This window comes from Epinephelus lanceolatus, chromosome 16, assembly GCF_041903045.1.
Source record: "Epinephelus lanceolatus isolate andai-2023 chromosome 16, ASM4190304v1, whole genome shotgun sequence".
In the NCBI taxonomy this organism is placed as follows: domain Eukaryota; kingdom Metazoa; phylum Chordata; class Actinopteri; order Perciformes; family Serranidae; genus Epinephelus; species Epinephelus lanceolatus.
In genome coordinates, this window is record NC_135749.1 from 150,828 (window position 1) to 169,134 (window position 18,307).

Genomic DNA, 18,307 nt, shown 5'->3' on the forward strand with positions numbered 1-18,307 from the left:
CAGTGTGTGTTTGTTTATTCATCACTGGCTGTGTTTGATTTTTGATCAGTGTGTTTCATTATTGATCAGTGTGTGTTTGATTATTGATCACTGGCTGTGTTTGATTATTGATCAGTGTGTGTTTGATTATTGATCACTGGCTGTGTTTGATTATTGATCACTGTCTGTGTTTGATTATTGATCAGTGTGTTTGATTATCAGTGTGTGTTTCTTTATTGATCACTGTCTGTGTTTGATTATTGATCAGTGTGTGTTTGTTTATTCATCACTGTTTGTGTTTGATTTTTGATCAGTGTGTTTCATTATTGATCAGTGTGTGTTTGATTATTGATCACTGGCTGTGTTTGATTATTGATCAGTGTGTGTTTGATTATTGATCACTGGCTGTGTTTGATTATTGATCAGTGTGTGTTTGATTATTGATCAGTGTGTGTTTGTTCATTGATCACTGGCTGTGGTTGATTATTGATCAGTGTGTGTTTGATTATTGATAAGTGTGTGTTTGATTATTGATCAGTGTGTATTTGTTTATTGATCACTGTCTGTGTTTGATTATTGATCAGTGTGTGTTTGTTTATTGATCACTGTCTGTGTTTGATTATTGATCAGTGTGTTTGTTTATTGATCACTGTTTGTGTTTGATTATTGATCAGTGTGTGTTTGATTACTGATCAGTGTGTGTTTGATTATTGATCAGTGTGTTTGATTATTGATCAGTGTGTGTTTGTTTATTGATCACTGGCTGTGTTTGATTATTGATCAGTGTGTTTGTTTATTGATCACTGTTTGTGTTTGATTATTGATCAGTGTGTGTTTGATTATTGATCAGTGTGTTTGATTACTGATCAGTGTGAGTTTAATTATTGATCACTGTCTGTTTGATTATTGATCAGTGTGCTTGATTATTGATCAGTGTGTGTTTGTTTATTCATCACTGCTTGTGTTTGATTTTTGATCAGTGTGTTTCATTATTGATCAGTGTGTGTTTGATTATTGATCACTGGCTGTGTTTGATTATTGATCAGTGTGTGTTTGATTATTGATCAGTGTGTGTTTGTTCATTGATCACTGGCTGTGGTTGATTATTGATCAGTGTGTGTTTGATTATTGATAAGTGTGTGTTTGATTATTGATCAGTGTGTATTTGTTTATTGATCACTGTCTGTGTTTGATTATTGATCAGTGTGCGTTTGTTTATTGATCACTGTCTGTGTTTGATTATTGATCAGTGTGTTTGTTTATTGATCACTGTTTGTGTTTGATTATTGATCAGTGTGTGTTTGATTACTGATCAGTGTGTGTTTGATTATTGATCAGTGTGTTTGACTATTGATCAGTGTGTTTAATTACTGATCAGTGTGAGTTTAATTATTGATCACTGTCTGTTTGATTATTGATCAGTGTGCTTGATTATTGATCAGGGTGTGTGTTTAATTATTGATCACTGTCTGTCTTTGATTATTGATCAGTGTGTGTTTAATTATTGATCACTGTCTGTGTTTGATTATTGATCACTGTCTGTGTTTGACTATTGATCAGTGTGTTTGATTATTGATCAGTGTGTGTTTGTTTATTCATCACTGTTTGTGTTTGATTATTGATCAGTGTGTGTTTAATTATTTATCACTGGCTGTGTTTGATTATTGATCAGTGTGTGTTTAATTATTGATCAGTGTGTGTTTAATTATTGATCACTGTCTGTGTTTGATTATTGATCAGTGTTTGATTATTGATCAGTGTGTGTTTAATTATTGATCACTGTCTATGTTTAATTATTGATCAGTGTGGTTGATTATTGATCAGTGTGTGTTTGTTTATTGATCACTGTCTGTGTTTGATTATTGATCAGTGTGTGTTTGTTTATTCATCACTGTTTGTGTTTGATTATTGATCATTGTGTGTTTCATTATTGATCAGTGTGTTTGATTATTGATCACTGGCTGTGTTTGATTATTGATCAGTGTGTGTTTGTTTATTCATCACTGTTTGTGTTTGATTATTGATCATTGTGTGTTTAATTATTGATCACTGTCTGTGTTTGATTATTGATCAGTGTGTGTTTAATTATTGATCACTGTCTGTGTTTGATTATTGATCAATGTATTTCACTATTGATCAGTGTGTGTTTGATTATTGATCAGGGTGTGTGTTTGATTATTGGTCGGTGTGTGTTTGACTGTGTGTTTCAGGTAACGGGCAGAAGCTGCTGAATGGAGGAGGAGGGGGTGGAGCCGACAGTCAGACAGGTGAGCTTCAGGGGAAGGGGCTACAGGTGAGACTGACAGGTGAGGACAGCTAGAACAGAATGAATCTCTGCTTACCTGTTTGTTTTCCTGTTTGTCTGTATACCTGTCTGTTTACCTGTTCGTTTACCTGTCTCTTTCTGTCTCAGGTGTTCTGGGTTCATTTGGAGTTTCTCACTTGGATTATACAGGTGAGTGTCCAGGTGAGGTCTGTCTGACATCGTACCTACAGTCAAATTTGCAGTTGGTTGGGGTCTACAGGATAGGTGTACAGGACAGGTGCTCAGGATAGGTGTACAGGACAGGTGTATCATAAACCTAAACCTAACCCTTAACCTTTCCCTTTCCCCGTTAAATGGTTTTTGGGGAGTTTTTCCTGATCAGCTGTGAGGGTTCTAAGGACAGAGGGATGTCGTATGCTGTAAAGCCCTGTGAGGCAAATTGTGATTTGTGGTATTGGCTTTATAAATAAAATTGATTGATTGATTGATACAGGACAGGTGTAACATGCAGGTGAACAGGGCAGGTGTTACAGGACAGGTTTAACATACACGTGTACAGGACAGGTGTAACGTACAGGTGTAAAAGATAGGTGTACAGGATAGGTGTACAGGGAAAGTGTAACATACAAGTGTACAGGACAGGTGTGATCCAGACAAGTGTAACATACAGGAGTACAGGACAAGTGTGATCAGGACAGGTCTACAGAACAGTTGCACAGGACAGGTGTGATAAATCAAAACTTTAACTCGGCCCACTTGACATGTGCTATGGCCTATTCAAGTGCTGAAATTTGTTATTTACGTGACAACACCTGAACGCAACACAGGCTTCACTCCAATTGAGTGTATGTAGCGCCATATTTAACTGTGAGTAACAGCAGTCTCTTTATGGTCATTTACACATTGTCCATAACAATAATTATGTCAGCTAACAAACTACGTCAGGCTCGGGCAAGAAAATGCGGCCAGGAGATAGAAATGACATGCCGTCATGTAAATGAGATAAATAACATAAAGCTATTTAGGACAGGTTATAGACCTGTTCTATAGAAAAGGAAACCTTAATGACTTCTGTTGTGATCTGGCGCTATATAGAAATTAAAATCAAATTAACTTGAACCTTTAAGAGGGGGCAGGGGTGTCATAATAGAATGGTAGGGGGAACTGTACTGTCTAAGTCCATGTCTCATGTTCTCTCCTGTGCCCTCTGTCTTCTTGTCCTCCAGGACCGATTGACGCATCCAGTCACGACTTCCTGCTCAGCCTGATGGGTACGTTTCTACTTGAGACAGGTGAGGGTGAGGAACCTTCAGTGCCTCCTTTCCTGGCTTCTTCAGGATGTAGGAAACATTCTGTAGGAGAGGAAAGGTGACACCTGGATGTTTACCTGCAGCAGTTAGATGAGTCAGGCTGATGATGTCACCACAGAGTGAAATAAACAAACAGGAAGTGACACCACACCTGAGTTTATGTTTGTTGTTTCTGTTGTTCTTAGGTGGAGGTGTTCCGTTTACACCAGGTGTTCACGTCAACGCCCCAGGTGTGACCTCACATCACTTTCTGATGATTATTTTCCCTTGAACTGCACAGGGATTGATTCATTTGATGATTGACAGGTGTGATTAGTACAGGTGTGACCAGTACAGGGGTGATCGGTACAGGTGTAATTGGAACAGGTGTGATCAGTACAGGGGTGATCAGTACAGGGGTGACTACTACGGGTGTGATCAGTACAAGTGTGATCAGTACAGAGGTGACTAGTACGGGTGTGATCAGTACAGGGGTGACTAGTACGGGTGTGATCAGTACAGGTGAGATCAGTACAGGTGTGACTAGTACGGGTGTGATCAGTACAGGGGTGACTAGTACGGGTGTGATCAGTACAGGTGAGATCAGTACAGGTGTGACTAGTACGGGTGTGATCAGTACAGGTGTGATTAGTACAGGTGTGATCAGTACAGGTGTGATCAGTACAGGGGTGACTAGTACGGGTGTGATCAGTACAGGTGAGATCAGTACAGGTGTGACTAGTACGGGTGTGATCAGTACAGGTGTGATCAGTACAGGGGTGACTAGTACGGGTGTGATCAGTACAGGGGTGACTAGTACGGGTGTGATCAGTACAGGTGAGATCGGTACAGGTGTGACTAGTACGGGTGTGATCAGTACAGGTGTGATCAGTACAGGGGTGACTAGTACGGGTGTGATCAGTACAGGTGAGATTGGTACAGGTGTGACTAGTACAGGTGTGATCAGTACAGGTGTGATCAGTATGGGTGTGATCAGTACAGGTGAGACCAGCTCAGGTGTGATTAGTACAGGTGTGATCAGTATGGGTGTGATCAGTACAGGGGTGATCAGTACAGGTGAGATCGGTACAGATGTGATTAGTGCAGGTGAGATCAGTACAGGTGAGACCAGCTCAGGTGTGATTAGTACAGGTGTGATCAGTATGGGTGTGATCAATACAGGGGTGATCAGTACAGATGTGATTAGTGCAGGTGAGATAGGTACAGGTGAGATCAGCACAGGTGTGATTAGTACAGGTGAGATTGGTACAGGTATGATTAGTACAGGTGAAATTAGTTCGGGTGTGATCAGTACAGGTGTGACCGCACAGGTGTGATCGGTACAGGTGAGATCAGTACAGGTGTGATCGGTATATGTGTGATTAGTACAGTTGAGATCAGTACAGGTGTGATCTGTACAAGTGTGATTCATACAAGTGAGAACAGTACAGGTGTGATCTGTACAGGTGTGATTCGTACAAGTGAGAACAGTACTGGTGTGATCGATAAAGGTGTGAATAGTATAGGTGTGATAGAAAGTAATCAATTAACTAAACTTCATAATTGCCTTAAAGACATAAAAACCTGAATGAGCACCAATTTCCTGATGTTAAATTCAGAGACTTATCTGATGACATCGTTTCTCTAGATGGCATTGCTCTGGCCTCTAGTACTACCGTGAAAAACCTTGGAGTAATGTTTGATCAAGATTTGTCTTTTAATTCCTATTTAAAATGAAAAGTTACAGTTGTAACTATGGGTCTATGAGTCCTGGATGACCGCCAGAGGCGGTGCATAAGCACTGGATAACCCCGCCTGCGCTAGCGCATGTTGAGTACAAATATCAACAACGTCACCCGTGACCCCTGCATGAACTCTGGGAGGCTATATCTTCCGGTGTCAGCAGGTGATCTGTTCCCAAAATTTGCACGCGAGCACGCGTGAGTGACCAGACACTCTGGCGGTCATCCGGGACTCATAGAACCGGGCTGATGATGGGCCACAATGGGCACAAGAAAGTACGCGTCCTTCAGGTCGATGGACGTGAACCATTCGCCTTGCTGGATCACATGCATCACGTCCGCTGAGGTCAACATATGGAATGGTAGAACCTTCAAATACCTGTTTAGGCCACGTAGATCCAAGATGGGACAGAGTCCGCCGTCCTTCTTGCCGACAAGGAAGTAGGTCGAGTAGAATCCTGAGGGTTGAAGGAGAGGGTCCACCGGTGTGATGGCGCCCTTGTCCAGGAGGGTGGAGAGTTCCTGAGCTAATGCTTGGGCCTTGGCCGAGTCTTTGATAACTGTCATGTTGACCCGGCCAAAAGCTGGGGGCCGATGTTGAAACTGCAATTCGTAACCCCAGGTCAAGGTGGCAACTACCCAGGGGTCTGGCGAGCAGGCAGCCCAATGACTGAGCTGCTCCTGGGAAAAGCAGCCTACAACCTGCCCTGTGGCCCCAGCGCCTAGGCCCCCTGGCCCCTGGAGGAGCCAGAAGTGCAGCGGCTGGGCTTGGGGTCCTGAGGCTTCTGAGGTGAATGGCGCAGAGTGGAATGAAAGTCACGTGCCGAGTTCCTCTCATCCCGCCGTTGGCATTGGCCACCCCGGGGAGATGGTCGTGGAGGACCCTGAGGGGCAGATGGAAAAGTCCTCAATCCACTTCTGGAAACAGGTGGTCTTTTGTGGAGGCTCGCAAGCCACCGCCTGGTCTTGTCGGCCTCAGCGGTGCAGTCCAGTGTGTCCAGAGCAGCAGAACCAAACAGCTCCCCAGGTTCTGCTGGCACCCGGTGAAGGACCCTATGAGTAGTCTCCATCAGAGGTGACTGTGCCAACCAGACATGACGGCCAGTGTGGACAAGTGTCGACATCAGCCGTCCCAGATCCCTCGTCTAGAAGGCAAAAGCCTGCAGTGACGCATCACAGATGTCGCGGACGGAGTCGTCCACCTGTGCATCCCGCAGGGAGGCCGAGAGGGCAAGGAGTAAGTGCGAGAGGGTGTTCCCCAAGCGGCCGACACATGCTGCTGTGTTGTAGGCCTTGCAGACGTAATCATCAGTAACCTTATACTGGGCAGAAGGGCACTTAGGGTTGGATTTCATTATCTCATCCAGAGCCACAAACAAGGCCGCGATTAGAGGCTCAACCGCCGGCATGTGGAGGAGCCCCACCAACTTGGCATCCTCCATGGCAGCCAAGGCCCGTTCATCTGACCCCGGCCTGGTGAGGGTTGAAGTGTCCCTCCAACAGGAGTGCAGCTCCTTCAGGAAGTCTGGAGAATGCGGCACCGTAACCTTTGCCGAGGAAGGGTTGCGCCTGTGAAACGCACTGGGAGCCTGCCCCTGGCTCGGGGCATCGAGCTGCAGACGTGCCAGGGCTTCCCGGATGATCGCCCCCATGGAAGAGTCATCAGACCCCCGCCGAGAACTCTGGGCTGAGAAATGGGAGGAGCCAGCTGCCGTCAGAGGGGGCAGATTACCCTGTGAGTCCCAAAACTGACTCAACGAAGCTGCGATGAGGTGCCACCCCACCAGCAGGCTGGAGACTCATGAGGAGCGCCTTAATTTGCTCCATATGAGCAGCCAAGTGGTCAACCTTGGAGGAGAGCTGGTCCTTCGCCGCTGCCTTCCTCCTTTACGCGGGAGCACCGTCACCGCTCCGTGTGGCAGACCTCTTCTGCACAGGGGCCCCACAGAAGTCCGCCCTCTCAGACTGGAAGGAAGGGAGGCAGGCCAGAGGATCCAGTTGGGCCAGTCTGGCCAACCTCACCGACCGAGGCATGATACTGCAGTTCATGCAGGCCTTGTCAGTGAGGGCCTCCTGCAGATGGTCCACGCCAAGACAGGCCACACAGTGGTCATGGCCGTCCTCAGGCTTAAGGGAGGTCATGCAGCTGCCACAGGCGTGCTCCATCTGTAACCAGGTGGAGAAAGCCAGCGAGGAGCCCAGAAAAGTGTGACACTGCCAGGAGCAGAAATGTCAACACAGTAGAAAAAACCACCAGACCAAGTTGGGAGAGGGGGCGGGCACACAACCGTCACCAACAAGGTTATCAGCCTTCTTTCCTTTTTTTTTTGATTTTTTTTTTAAATATATATAAGTATATATATATTTCTTAAAAGCACAACTGAGCTGGGAGAGGGTAGCGGAAACACCACCGTCACCAACCACAACTAAATTCTTCAACTTTGAATCCCAAAAATCATACAACATGCTGGCCAGAGCCCCTCGGAGGAAGAGCGTCAGCCCGTTACTCCCACCGCAGAGGCACAAGGCTGCACAGGGCCAGCAACACGTGAAATCAACAGCAAAGAACTTACGTACACCTCAACGCGTGAATTGCGAGAAGAATGAAGGAACAGATCACCTGCTGACACCGGAAGATATAACCTTCCAGAGTTCATGCAGCGGTCCAGTGCTTATGCACCGCCTCTGGTGGTCAGTAGGGACGAAATAGAACAAACCTCACAGACTGCATTTTTTCATCTGTGTAATATTGTGAAAATTAGGCCTATCCTGACCAGAAAAGATGCAGAAATATTGGGTCACGCTTTTCTTACCTCAAGGCTGGATTACTGTAACTCTCTATTATCAGGTAGCTCTAGTAAGTCCTTAAAAACTCTCCAGCTAATTCAGAATGCAGCAGCACGTGTACTAACAGGAACTAAGAAACGTGATCATATTTCTTCTGTTTTAGCTTCTCTGCACTGGCTCCCTGTAAAATCCAGAATTGAATTTAAAATCCTACTGTTAACTTATAAAGCTCTAAATGGTCAAGCTCCGTCATATCTTAGAGAGCTCATAGTGCCATATTATCCCACCAGAACACTGCGCTCTGAGAACGCAGGGTTACTCGTGGTCCCTAAGGTCTCCAAAAGTAGATCAGGAGCCAGAGCCTTCAGCTATCAGGCTCCTCTCCTGTGGAATCATCTTCCTGTTACGGTCCGGGAGGCAGACACCGTCTCCACATTTAAGACTAGACTTAAGACTTTCCTCTTTGATAAAGCTTATAGTTAGGGCTGGCTCAGTCTTGCCCTGTACCAGCCCCTAGTTAGGCTGACTTAGGCCTAGTCTGCCGGGGGACCTCCTATAATACACCGGGCACCTTCTCTCGCTCTCGTTCTCGCTCTCTCTATCTCTCTCCATATCACTAACTCGGCTTCTTCTCCGGAGCCTTTGTGCTCCACTGTCTCTCAGGTTAACTCATATTGCAGCGGTGCCTGGATAGTGTGATGTGTGTGGTTGTGCTGCTGCCGTGGTCCTGCCAGATGCCTCCTGCTGCTGCTGTTATCATTAGTCATACTTCTACTGTTATTATACACATATGATTATTGTCACATATGTATACTGCCAGATATTAATATATACTTTCAACATATTGTACCACAGTAGCCAGAACTATAATATTATTACTTTCAATAATGTTGTTGTAAGCTACTGTCATTACCTGCATCTCTCTCTCTGTCTCTCTCTGTCTCTCTGTCTCATTGTGTCATATGGATTACTGTTAATTTATTATGCTGATCTGTTCTGTACGACATCTATTGCACGTCTGTCCGTCCTGGAAGAGGGATCCCTCCTCAGTTGCTCTTCCTGAGGTTTCTACCGTTTTTTTTCCCCGTTAAAGGGTTTTTTGGGGAGGTTTTCCTGATCAGCTGTGAGGGTCATAAGGACAGAGGGATGTCGTATGCTGTAAAGCCCTGTGAGGCAAATTGTGATTTGTGATATTGGGCTTTATAAATAAAATTGAATTGAATTGAATTGAATTGAATTTGTACAGATGTGAGTCGTACAGGTGTGATCAGTACAGGTGTGATTCGCACAGGTGAGATCTGTACAGGTGTGATTAGTACAGGTGAGATCACTTCAAGTGAGATCAGTATAGGTGTGATCAGTACAGGTGTTACTAGCACTGGTGTGATCAGCACTGGTGTGATCAGCACAGGTGTGATAAGTACTGGTGTGATCGGGACAGGTGTGATTACTACAAGTGTGATCAGTGGGTGTGGCCTTAAAGCGATAAATAGGAAACAGATCTTTACAGGTGGTAAATTGGTGAACCAAGAAGTTAATTTTCCTCTTTTGGTCAGGTGACATGACTCCGCCCACTCAGCTGGACCCCACAGGTGAGATTCCTTTTCTGTGATCAGCTGTGTTAATGATCACCTGTTATTGATCAGTTGTTATTGATCGACTGTTATTGTTTGGCCATTATTGATCTGCTGTAATTGATGGGCCATGATTGATCAGCTATAATTGATCGGCTGTTATTGAGCAGTCTTGTTTGTGTTTCAGTGATGTCGTCAGGTGTGACAGCAGCTCCGGACTTACCTGCAGGTATTGACCCCGCCCACAGCTGTCATGCGTATCCATGTTGACGCTCATATGAACCAGGAGGTCAAAGGTCAGTGTGTGTGGTCAAACTTACCTGCTGTCAATCTGCCCCCTCTCTACAGACCCCGTCCATCACTCTGACATCAGCATCGACCAATCAGGACCGGACTCCACCTCTCTGATCTCGGGGCCTCACCAATCACTGTACAGCTCTGTGTCAGGCTCTGCCCACTCCACTACCCAGGAAGGTTGGTACAGGTGTTACTTTTATTTTGAAAACACTGAGAAATTTTTGTTGTAAGTTCTGCTGCTCATATTTGAGTTTTTCTTCAGATGCAGCAGCTTCATCATCGTCATCGTCATCATCATCATCATTGTCACACAGCGAAACTCAAAGGGAACAGACAGGTAAACAAACACACCTGTACACACCTAAATGCATCTGTACACACAAGTACACACCTGTAAAGACCTGTTTGCAACTGTATACACCTTTGACACACCTGTATGCACCTGTAAACACCTGTACACACTTCTATGCACCTGTAAACACCTTTGACACACCTGTATGCACCAGTGACACACCTGTACACACCTGTATGAACTTGTACACACCTGTGACACACTTGTATGCACCTGTACACACCTGCAAACACCTGTGACACACTTGTGTGCACCTGTACACACCTGTATGCACCTGTACACACCTGTGACACACTTGTTTGCACCTGCTCACACTTGTACACACCTCTAATCACCTGCAAACACACTCATATGCACCTGTACACACCTGTATTTACCTGTACACACCTGTGACACACCTGTATGCACCTGTACACATCTGTAACGCACTTGTACGCACCTGTAGACACACCTGTATGCACCTGTACACACCCATGAGACACTTGTATACACCTGTACACATCTGTAACGCACTTGTAAACACCTGTGGCACACTTGTACACACCTGTACACATCTGTGACACACCTGTACACAACCTCACCTGTAAACAGCTGTAAACACACAATTTTAACAGTTTATGATGAAGTATTGACATTATATTTTATTTATTGATGAAACATAAACAATAAACAAAGGTTTAAATTAAAAACACTAAAGTGATTGTTTGTACTAAAAGTTTGCTCGGTATTGTTTGTTTGTTTGTTAACTTTCAGGGTGTTTTTGTTTATTGTTTCTAAACATGTTGATTTCATCTTTAATGTTTGTGATGTGTTTGTTTTCATAGACGGTGCCAACAGCCCTGATGTTAACGTTGAGAGTCACATGATCTTTTACTGGTTTCATGTTACAATGACAGGATCAATAAAGTTTTACAGTATTATTGTTTTTTAATGATGAGTCAGAGCTGTTGAGGGCTGTGATTGGCTGACAGGTTGTGATTGTCACAACAACAAAAAAGTTGGGTTTATGTAATAAATGCTAATGATGCTAATGTACTGTACGTGAAACCAAAATTACGACATCTATTGCACGTCTGTCCGTCTGTCCGGAGTTTTTCCTGATCAGCTGTGAGGGTCATAAGGACAGAGGGATGTCGTATGCTGTAAAGCCCTGTGAGGCAAATTGTGATTTGTGATATTGGGCTTTATAAATAAAATTGGTTGATTGATTGATTGATTGATTGATTGACTGACAGGTTGTGATTGGCTGTGATTGGCTGTGATTGGCTGATAGGTTATGTCTTTCAGGAAACGGTCGTCAGACTCTGCTGTTGGACTCAAACGCAGGTAAACCTTCTTCTTCCTGTAGCGTGGAGTCCACTTCCTGTTTTGTCTCTCTGATCTCTTTATTAATCATAATAATGATGTCAACAGATGTCATGATGATGTCAGCAGGAGGGGCGGAGTCAGTGACTGGTCTTTACATCGACCTGACAGGTGAGAGGCCGTTTAATCAATTGATTCATTGGCCACAGACAGAATCCTCACTCTGTGCTCTGATTGGTCCATAGCTTCAGGTCTCGGACTCGGCCATGATGTCACAGGTGAGACGCGTTGCTATGACAACCACGACATCACAAGATTGTTTGTTTGTTTGCTCACTTCATGTCATGTGATCATATTACAGAGTCGTCACCTGTCGTCCTCCATACAGAGACACACACTCTGCAAACAGGTACACCTGTCTGTCTGTCTGTCTGTACACCTGTCTGTCTGCACGCCAGTGTGTCTGTCTCAACCTGTCCTTGGATCAGTTTCAGGTGGTTATTCCAACACAGACCTGGTTACCATGGCGACAGACTCCATGGTAACAGACAGAGGTAAGCCCCGCCCTTCATCAGATGTCTGATAGACAGGTCAGAGGTCAGAAGTTACAGATGTAGTTAAAGTGTGTGTGTTTGTAGTTTCAGCAGATCCAACATGGATGCCACTCGACTCCAGTAAGTGACATTCATTTAACACATGAAGAAGAGTTCAGCTCTTCTTCTGTGGTACAAATCTGTGTTCATGTGTTTGTTTCAGGTCATCCAGCTGTGACTGATCACAATCAGACGGCTGGTAAGTTTTACAGCACAAATCAAAACCTGTTTAAACCAGTCTAAAATCAGTTTAAGTCAGTCTGAAACCAGTTAAAACCAGTCTGTAACCAGTTTAATCCAGTGTAAACCAGTCTCAAACAAGTTTAAACCAGTATAAACCAGTACTGTATGTAACTAGTTTAAAACAGTCTGACCCAGTTCAGACGTGTTTAAAGCAGTATAAAACCAGTCTGCAACCTGTTTAAAATAGGGTGACCATATTTTGATTTCCAAAAAAGAGAGACATTCGGCCAGCCACGACATAGCCTACTTAAATGATACTCGCAGTTTACTCAAAGATGCCTTATCATTTTAATATATTTAAAATCAGGGTATGAAATTAACAAAATATTTTGGGGGCAATTTTGGCCCCCACGTTCTAAAAAATGGGGACATTTTTAAAATGATTGGGGGCCATGGAAAAAATTGTAGTTAGAGCTTTGTTATTTTTATAGATTAAAATGCACAGTGGTTTCTGCCAAGTTCCAACGCAAATAAATGAAAAGCATACCATTTCTTTTTCAGAGAGAAGTGTGCAAGTAGTAGCTATGACAGAAAGCAGGAGACGGCTGTAGACAAACTATTTAGTGATTATTTAGCTCTTAACAGCCTGTAAATATTACACAAAACCTTAAAAACAGTGCAATGCAAACAGATTGTTTCTTTAAAAACTGTAGGTCTATTAAAATAAGATAATCAAATTCTTTTCTAAAAATAAGCACATGAAAAGCAAAAACAACTACAATAGTGTCTTTACTCTTTAGTATAAACCACTAGATATAAAATAAACAAGACTCAGCAGTGTCCTCTGCTGGAGACCTGCGGTGGTTTCTCCATTCGACACAACATGATGATGAATTGCCTCCCATAGACCTGCTTGCATCCGCCGCAGATAATAATGGGTTACTTAAAGTTACGGTTGCTAAATATCACTCTGATTTCCTATAATTAAACCAGTTTAAATTTGTTGATTTAATCATTAATCTACTGATAGCCGTACTAATAGAGAATGTGAAGGTACGTCTCTGTACGTAAGACAGAGACATTTTTCTATTTCATCTTATTTAGCTATATTTCTTACTCTCCCCTCTCTGGGAGCGTCCAACTTCCAGCTGCCCGCTCCTGTCTCAAACATGGAGGCCCCACACATACTCCCACGGGCAGCCCCCGCTAGGGTCTCCCTCTCCCCGGAGCCTGCCCTCCCGGCCCCGCACACACTCCCACCAGCACCCCCGGGCAGCCAGCCCTCGCTCGGGTCTCCCTCTCGCACATAACGTTACTCCCGCTCGGGTGCTATAATTTGGTGTTTCACCACATTACACATAAGTTAATCACAGTAGTTGCATTACTGTTAAAAAGGCCAAGCTTAGTCTTGTGAACACGTGAAACATAATTTATAAATATTGCGTTTCACAAGTCGGGACAGATGCATACAGTGACTTTAGTTTTATGCTAACATTTACTTCAACGTGATGACACGTTAGCTACCGTAAGATTAGCCTACTATACAAATGTTAAATCTTACTGTAAGCAAATCGGTGGTGCTTTGTGGTTTGATGACGGTATGCCATGTACTTTTTTACTTGGTCGCTTCCTTTTATGAAGTCGTTAGCTTTAGCGTTTAGCCCAGTCTTGTGTTTCGGTGGGTTAGCTCGGCATGCTTTACAAAAGAGGATTTTCTTGTCTGCCGCCTCTTCCACACCAGTCGAGTTTCCAGTTCAAAATTGTTGCTGGCAGGGTACATCTCTTCGTCAACGTGTTTGCGGGAACTTGGGGAGGATCTGGCAGAGGAACTGGGACTGGTTCACTTTGGTGGGTGGGTGGCTTAACCACGTAGCGGTCTATGATCCATCGCAGCACGGCAGCTTCAGGTAGGCTCTGTAGTGAGGAGCGTTGTCTGTGTGTGAGGGACGGGGGCGCGGGCGCCTGCGGCGCACACCCTGGTGCATCAGTGCAACCTTGTTAAGGACGTCTGGAGAATAATGAATTGTTGACAAAAACTTGGGGGCAATTTTGGCCCCTGGAACATGGTTTTTGGGGGCATTCTTGGCTAAATTGGGGGACAAATGGCCCGTGGCCCTCGCTAATTTCCGACACTGTTTAAAATTTATATGTATGGATAGAAAATTCAGTTATATTACAAAATAATATCTCTCAAAGACAGAAATTCAGATAGGCCCCTATAGATAGAGGACACATACACACACTAGAGCGTGGCGATCCGAGCCCGATGGTACCCGACGGTACCCAACAGGTCGGGCTGGGTTTGGTCAAAAATGTAGCTATAAATTGTATTCGGGCTCAGATCGGATTCGGTCAGCTTTCAGTGAAAATGTAGTGTAAAAATAAATAAAATCCTACTGTCTGTCCTGTTTATTGTTTGGGCACTGTTATTTACCTGACAACACCTGAACATAACACACACAGACACACATTGGCTGTTTGTTTCTACCTCTCCCCTCTCTGGAAGTCTCGGACCTCCAGCCGCCCGCCTCCGCCTTGATTAAACGCTGAAAATAAAATAAAAGAGTGAGACAGGTTTTTCCTATTTTATCTTATTTTAATTCATTTCTCTCTCTCCTCTCGCTGGAAACGTCAGACCTCCCGCCTCCCGCTCCCGCCTCAAACACGGAGGTCTCCCTCTCCGCTGAGCACGCCCGGCCTGTTAAATAGCCTGTAACCGTAACAACTGTGCGACACAAACTCAGTGCTTTGGTCATTAAATAATGTCGGGCTCGGTTCAGGTTCGGACAGAAATATGTGGCCCGTGCCGCACTCTAACACACACACACAAACACACGGAAAACCGGACATTATCATCAGTTTATAAAAACCTCCCAGACGCCCCGGACGCCCCGGACGGGACGTGAAAAGTGGACATGTCCGGGCAAAAGAGGACGCCATTCTAAGGCAGTATAGACCTGGTCTGAAACCAGATTAAAACAGACTGAAACCACTTCAAACCAGTTTAAACCAGTCTGTAATCAGTTTAAACCAGTATAAACCAGTCTGCAACCACTTTAAACCAGTCTGTAACCAGTTTAAACCAATTCTATCCAGTTGGTTACCAGTTTAAATCAGTATGAAACCACTTCAGACCTATTTAAAGCTGTATAAAACCAGTGTGCAACCAGTTTAATCCAATTTTAACCAGTTTAACCACTATAAAGAAGTCTGTTACCAATTCAAACCAATTTAAACCAGTTTAAACCAGTCTAAAAACAGTTCAGGCCTATTTAAAGCAGTATAAAACCAGTCTGCAACCAGTTAAAACCAATTCTAACCAGTTTTAACCACTATAAACCAGTCTGTAACCAGTTTAAACCAGTATGAACAAGCCTGTAACCTGTTTAAAACAATTTAAAAAACTACAAGTCTAAAACCAGTTCAGACCTGTTTAAAACAGTATGAAACCAGTCTGCAACCAGTATAAACCAATTTTAATTAGTTTAAACCTGTATAAACCAGTCTGTAACCATTTTAAACATGTTTACACCAGTCTGCAACAAGTTCAAACCAGTCTGTAACCGGTTTAAACCAGTATAAATCAGTCTGTAACTAGGTTAAATCAATTATAACCAGTTTTAACCACTATACTAGTCTTTAACCAGTTCACACTAATTTAAACCAGTCTACAACAAGTTTAAACCAGTCTGTAACCAGTTTAAACCAATTTAAACCAGTCTGCAACCAGTTTAAACCAGACTAAGACCAGTTTAAATCAATTTAAACCAGTCTGAAACCAGTCCAGACCTTATTTTATTTATTTATTTTTATATATTTATTTTATAGCAGTATAAAAACAGTCAGCAACCAGTTTAAACCATTTTTAAAACAGTCTGTAACACCAGTGTAAAACAGTCTGTATCCAGTTTAAACCATTTTAAAAGTGGTTACACGAGTCTGTTACCAGTTTAAATCAGTTCAGACCACTTTAAAACAGTCTGTAACCAGATTAAACCAATCTGAAATAAACTTAAACCAGTCTGAAACCAGTCTGAAACCAGTCAAGGCCTTTTTTAAAGCAGTGTTAAATCAGTCTACCAACTAATTTAAACCAATTTTAACCAGTTTTAACCACTATAAACCATTCTGTAACCAGTTTAATCCAGTCTGTTACCAGTTTCAACCAGTCTGAGACCAATTTAAACCAGATTACACCAGTCTGTCATGGGTTTAAACCAGATTGAAACAGTCTGCAACCAGTTTAAACCAATCTGAAATAAGCTTAAATCAGTCTGTTACCTGTTTAAAACAATTTAAACTAGTTTAAACCAGTCTGCAACCAGTTTAAAATAATTTTGACCAGTTTTAACCACAATAACCCCATCTGTAACATGTATGAACAAGTATAAACCAGAATAAACTGGTCTGTAACCAGTTTAGACCAGGTAAAAGCATTTTGAAACCACTTTAAACCAGTTTAAACCAGTCTGAAAACAGTTTAAACCAGTTGATGCCAGCCTATAACTTGTTTAAACCAGATTTAAACAGTCTGTAACCAGTTTTTACCAGTCTGAAATCAGATGAAACCAATCTGTAACCAGTTACAGTCTGAAACTAGTATAAACCTATACACTTGTTTGAAACCCGTGTAAATTGATTTTAACCAGTATAACACCAGTATGAAACCAGTATAAACCAATATAAACCAGTATAAAACCAGTGTAAACCAGTATGAAACCAATATTAACCACTGTAAATGAGTATAGAACCAGTATAAATGAGTATAAAGCCAGTATTAACAAGTATGAAACCAGTATAAACCAATATGAAACCAGTATAAAAACAGTGTAAACCAATATGAAACCAGTATAAGATCAGTGTAAACCGGTATAAACCAGTATAAAGCCAGTGTAAACCAGTATGAAACCAATATTAATCAGTGTAAATGAGTATAAAACCAGTATAAATGAATATAAAACCAGTATTAACAAGTATGAAACCAGTGTAAACCAATATGAAACCAGTATAAAACCAGTGTAAACCAGTAAGAAACCAGTATAAGATTGATGTAAACCAGTATAAAACCAGTGTAAACCAGTAAGAAACCAGTATAAGATCGGTGTAAACCAGTATAAAACCAGTATAAAACCAATGTAAACCAGTAAGAAACCAGTATAAGATCAGCGTAAACCAGTATAAACCGTACAAAAAAACCAGTATTAGGTCAGTATAAACCAGTATAAAACCAGGGTAAACCAGTATAACCTAGCAAAAAAACCAGAGGAAACCAGTATAACATCAGTATAGAACCAATATGAAACCAGTATAAAACCAGTATAATTCAGTGGAACCCAATATCAAACCAATATAAAACCAGTTTAAATCAATATAAATCCAGTGTAAACCAGTTTAAAGCAATATAAACCAGTCTAAAACCAGTATAAACCAGTGTAAACCAGTAAGAAACCAGTATAAGATCAGTGTAAACCAGTATAAACCAATATAAACCAGTATAAAACCAGAATAAACCAGTACAAAACCAGTGTAAACCAGTATGAAACCAATATTAACCAGTGTAAATGAGTATAAAACCAGTATAAATGAGTATAAAACCAGTATTAACAAGTTAATCAATCAATTCAATCAATCAATTTTATTTATAAAGCCCAATATCACAAATCACAATTTGCATCACAGGGCTTTACAGCATTCGACATCCCTCTGTCCTTTCAAGTATGAAACCAGTGTAAACCAATGTGAAACCAGTATAAAACCAGTATAAACCAATATGAACCCAGTATAAGATCAGTGTAAACCAGTATAAACCGTACAAAACCAGTATAAACCAGTGTAAACCAATATAAAACCAGTATTAGGTCGGTATAAACCAATATAAAACCAGTACAGGGTTTCCTCTACATGTAATTGACTGTGGCGCAACCAGTATAAAACCAGTGT

General features: G+C 42.5%; 1 protein-coding gene across 19 annotated transcripts in view; it reads left to right on the plus strand.

Moving 5' to 3' along the window:
- The window catches only part of LOC117262996 (uncharacterized), a 34,940-nt gene that overhangs the window by 13,882 nt on the left and 2,751 nt on the right, over positions 1–18,307 (plus strand). For 12 of the 19 annotated variants that reach the window (XM_078175670.1, XM_078175673.1, XM_078175667.1 and 9 more), the window contains 15 exons: positions 2,190–2,285; positions 2,393–2,434; positions 3,472–3,537; positions 3,741–3,785; positions 9,620–9,655; positions 9,825–9,866; positions 9,986–10,111; positions 10,197–10,271; positions 11,574–11,612; positions 11,700–11,762; positions 11,837–11,869; positions 11,953–12,000; positions 12,080–12,145; positions 12,230–12,265; positions 12,348–12,383. In XM_078175670.1, the coding sequence (XP_078031796.1) occupies positions 2,190–2,285; positions 2,393–2,434; positions 3,472–3,537; positions 3,741–3,785; positions 9,620–9,655; positions 9,825–9,866; positions 9,986–10,111; positions 10,197–10,271; positions 11,574–11,612; positions 11,700–11,762; positions 11,837–11,869; positions 11,953–12,000; positions 12,080–12,145; positions 12,230–12,265; positions 12,348–12,383 (849 nt within the window). The remainder of the gene's footprint in view (positions 1–2,189; positions 2,286–2,392; positions 2,435–3,471; positions 3,538–3,740; positions 3,786–9,619; positions 9,656–9,824; positions 9,867–9,985; positions 10,112–10,196; positions 10,272–11,573; positions 11,613–11,699; positions 11,763–11,836; positions 11,870–11,952; positions 12,001–12,079; positions 12,146–12,229; positions 12,266–12,347; positions 12,384–18,307) is intronic. The other 7 variants (XM_078175680.1, XM_078175681.1, XM_078175682.1 and 4 more) reach the window with 5 other exon arrangements.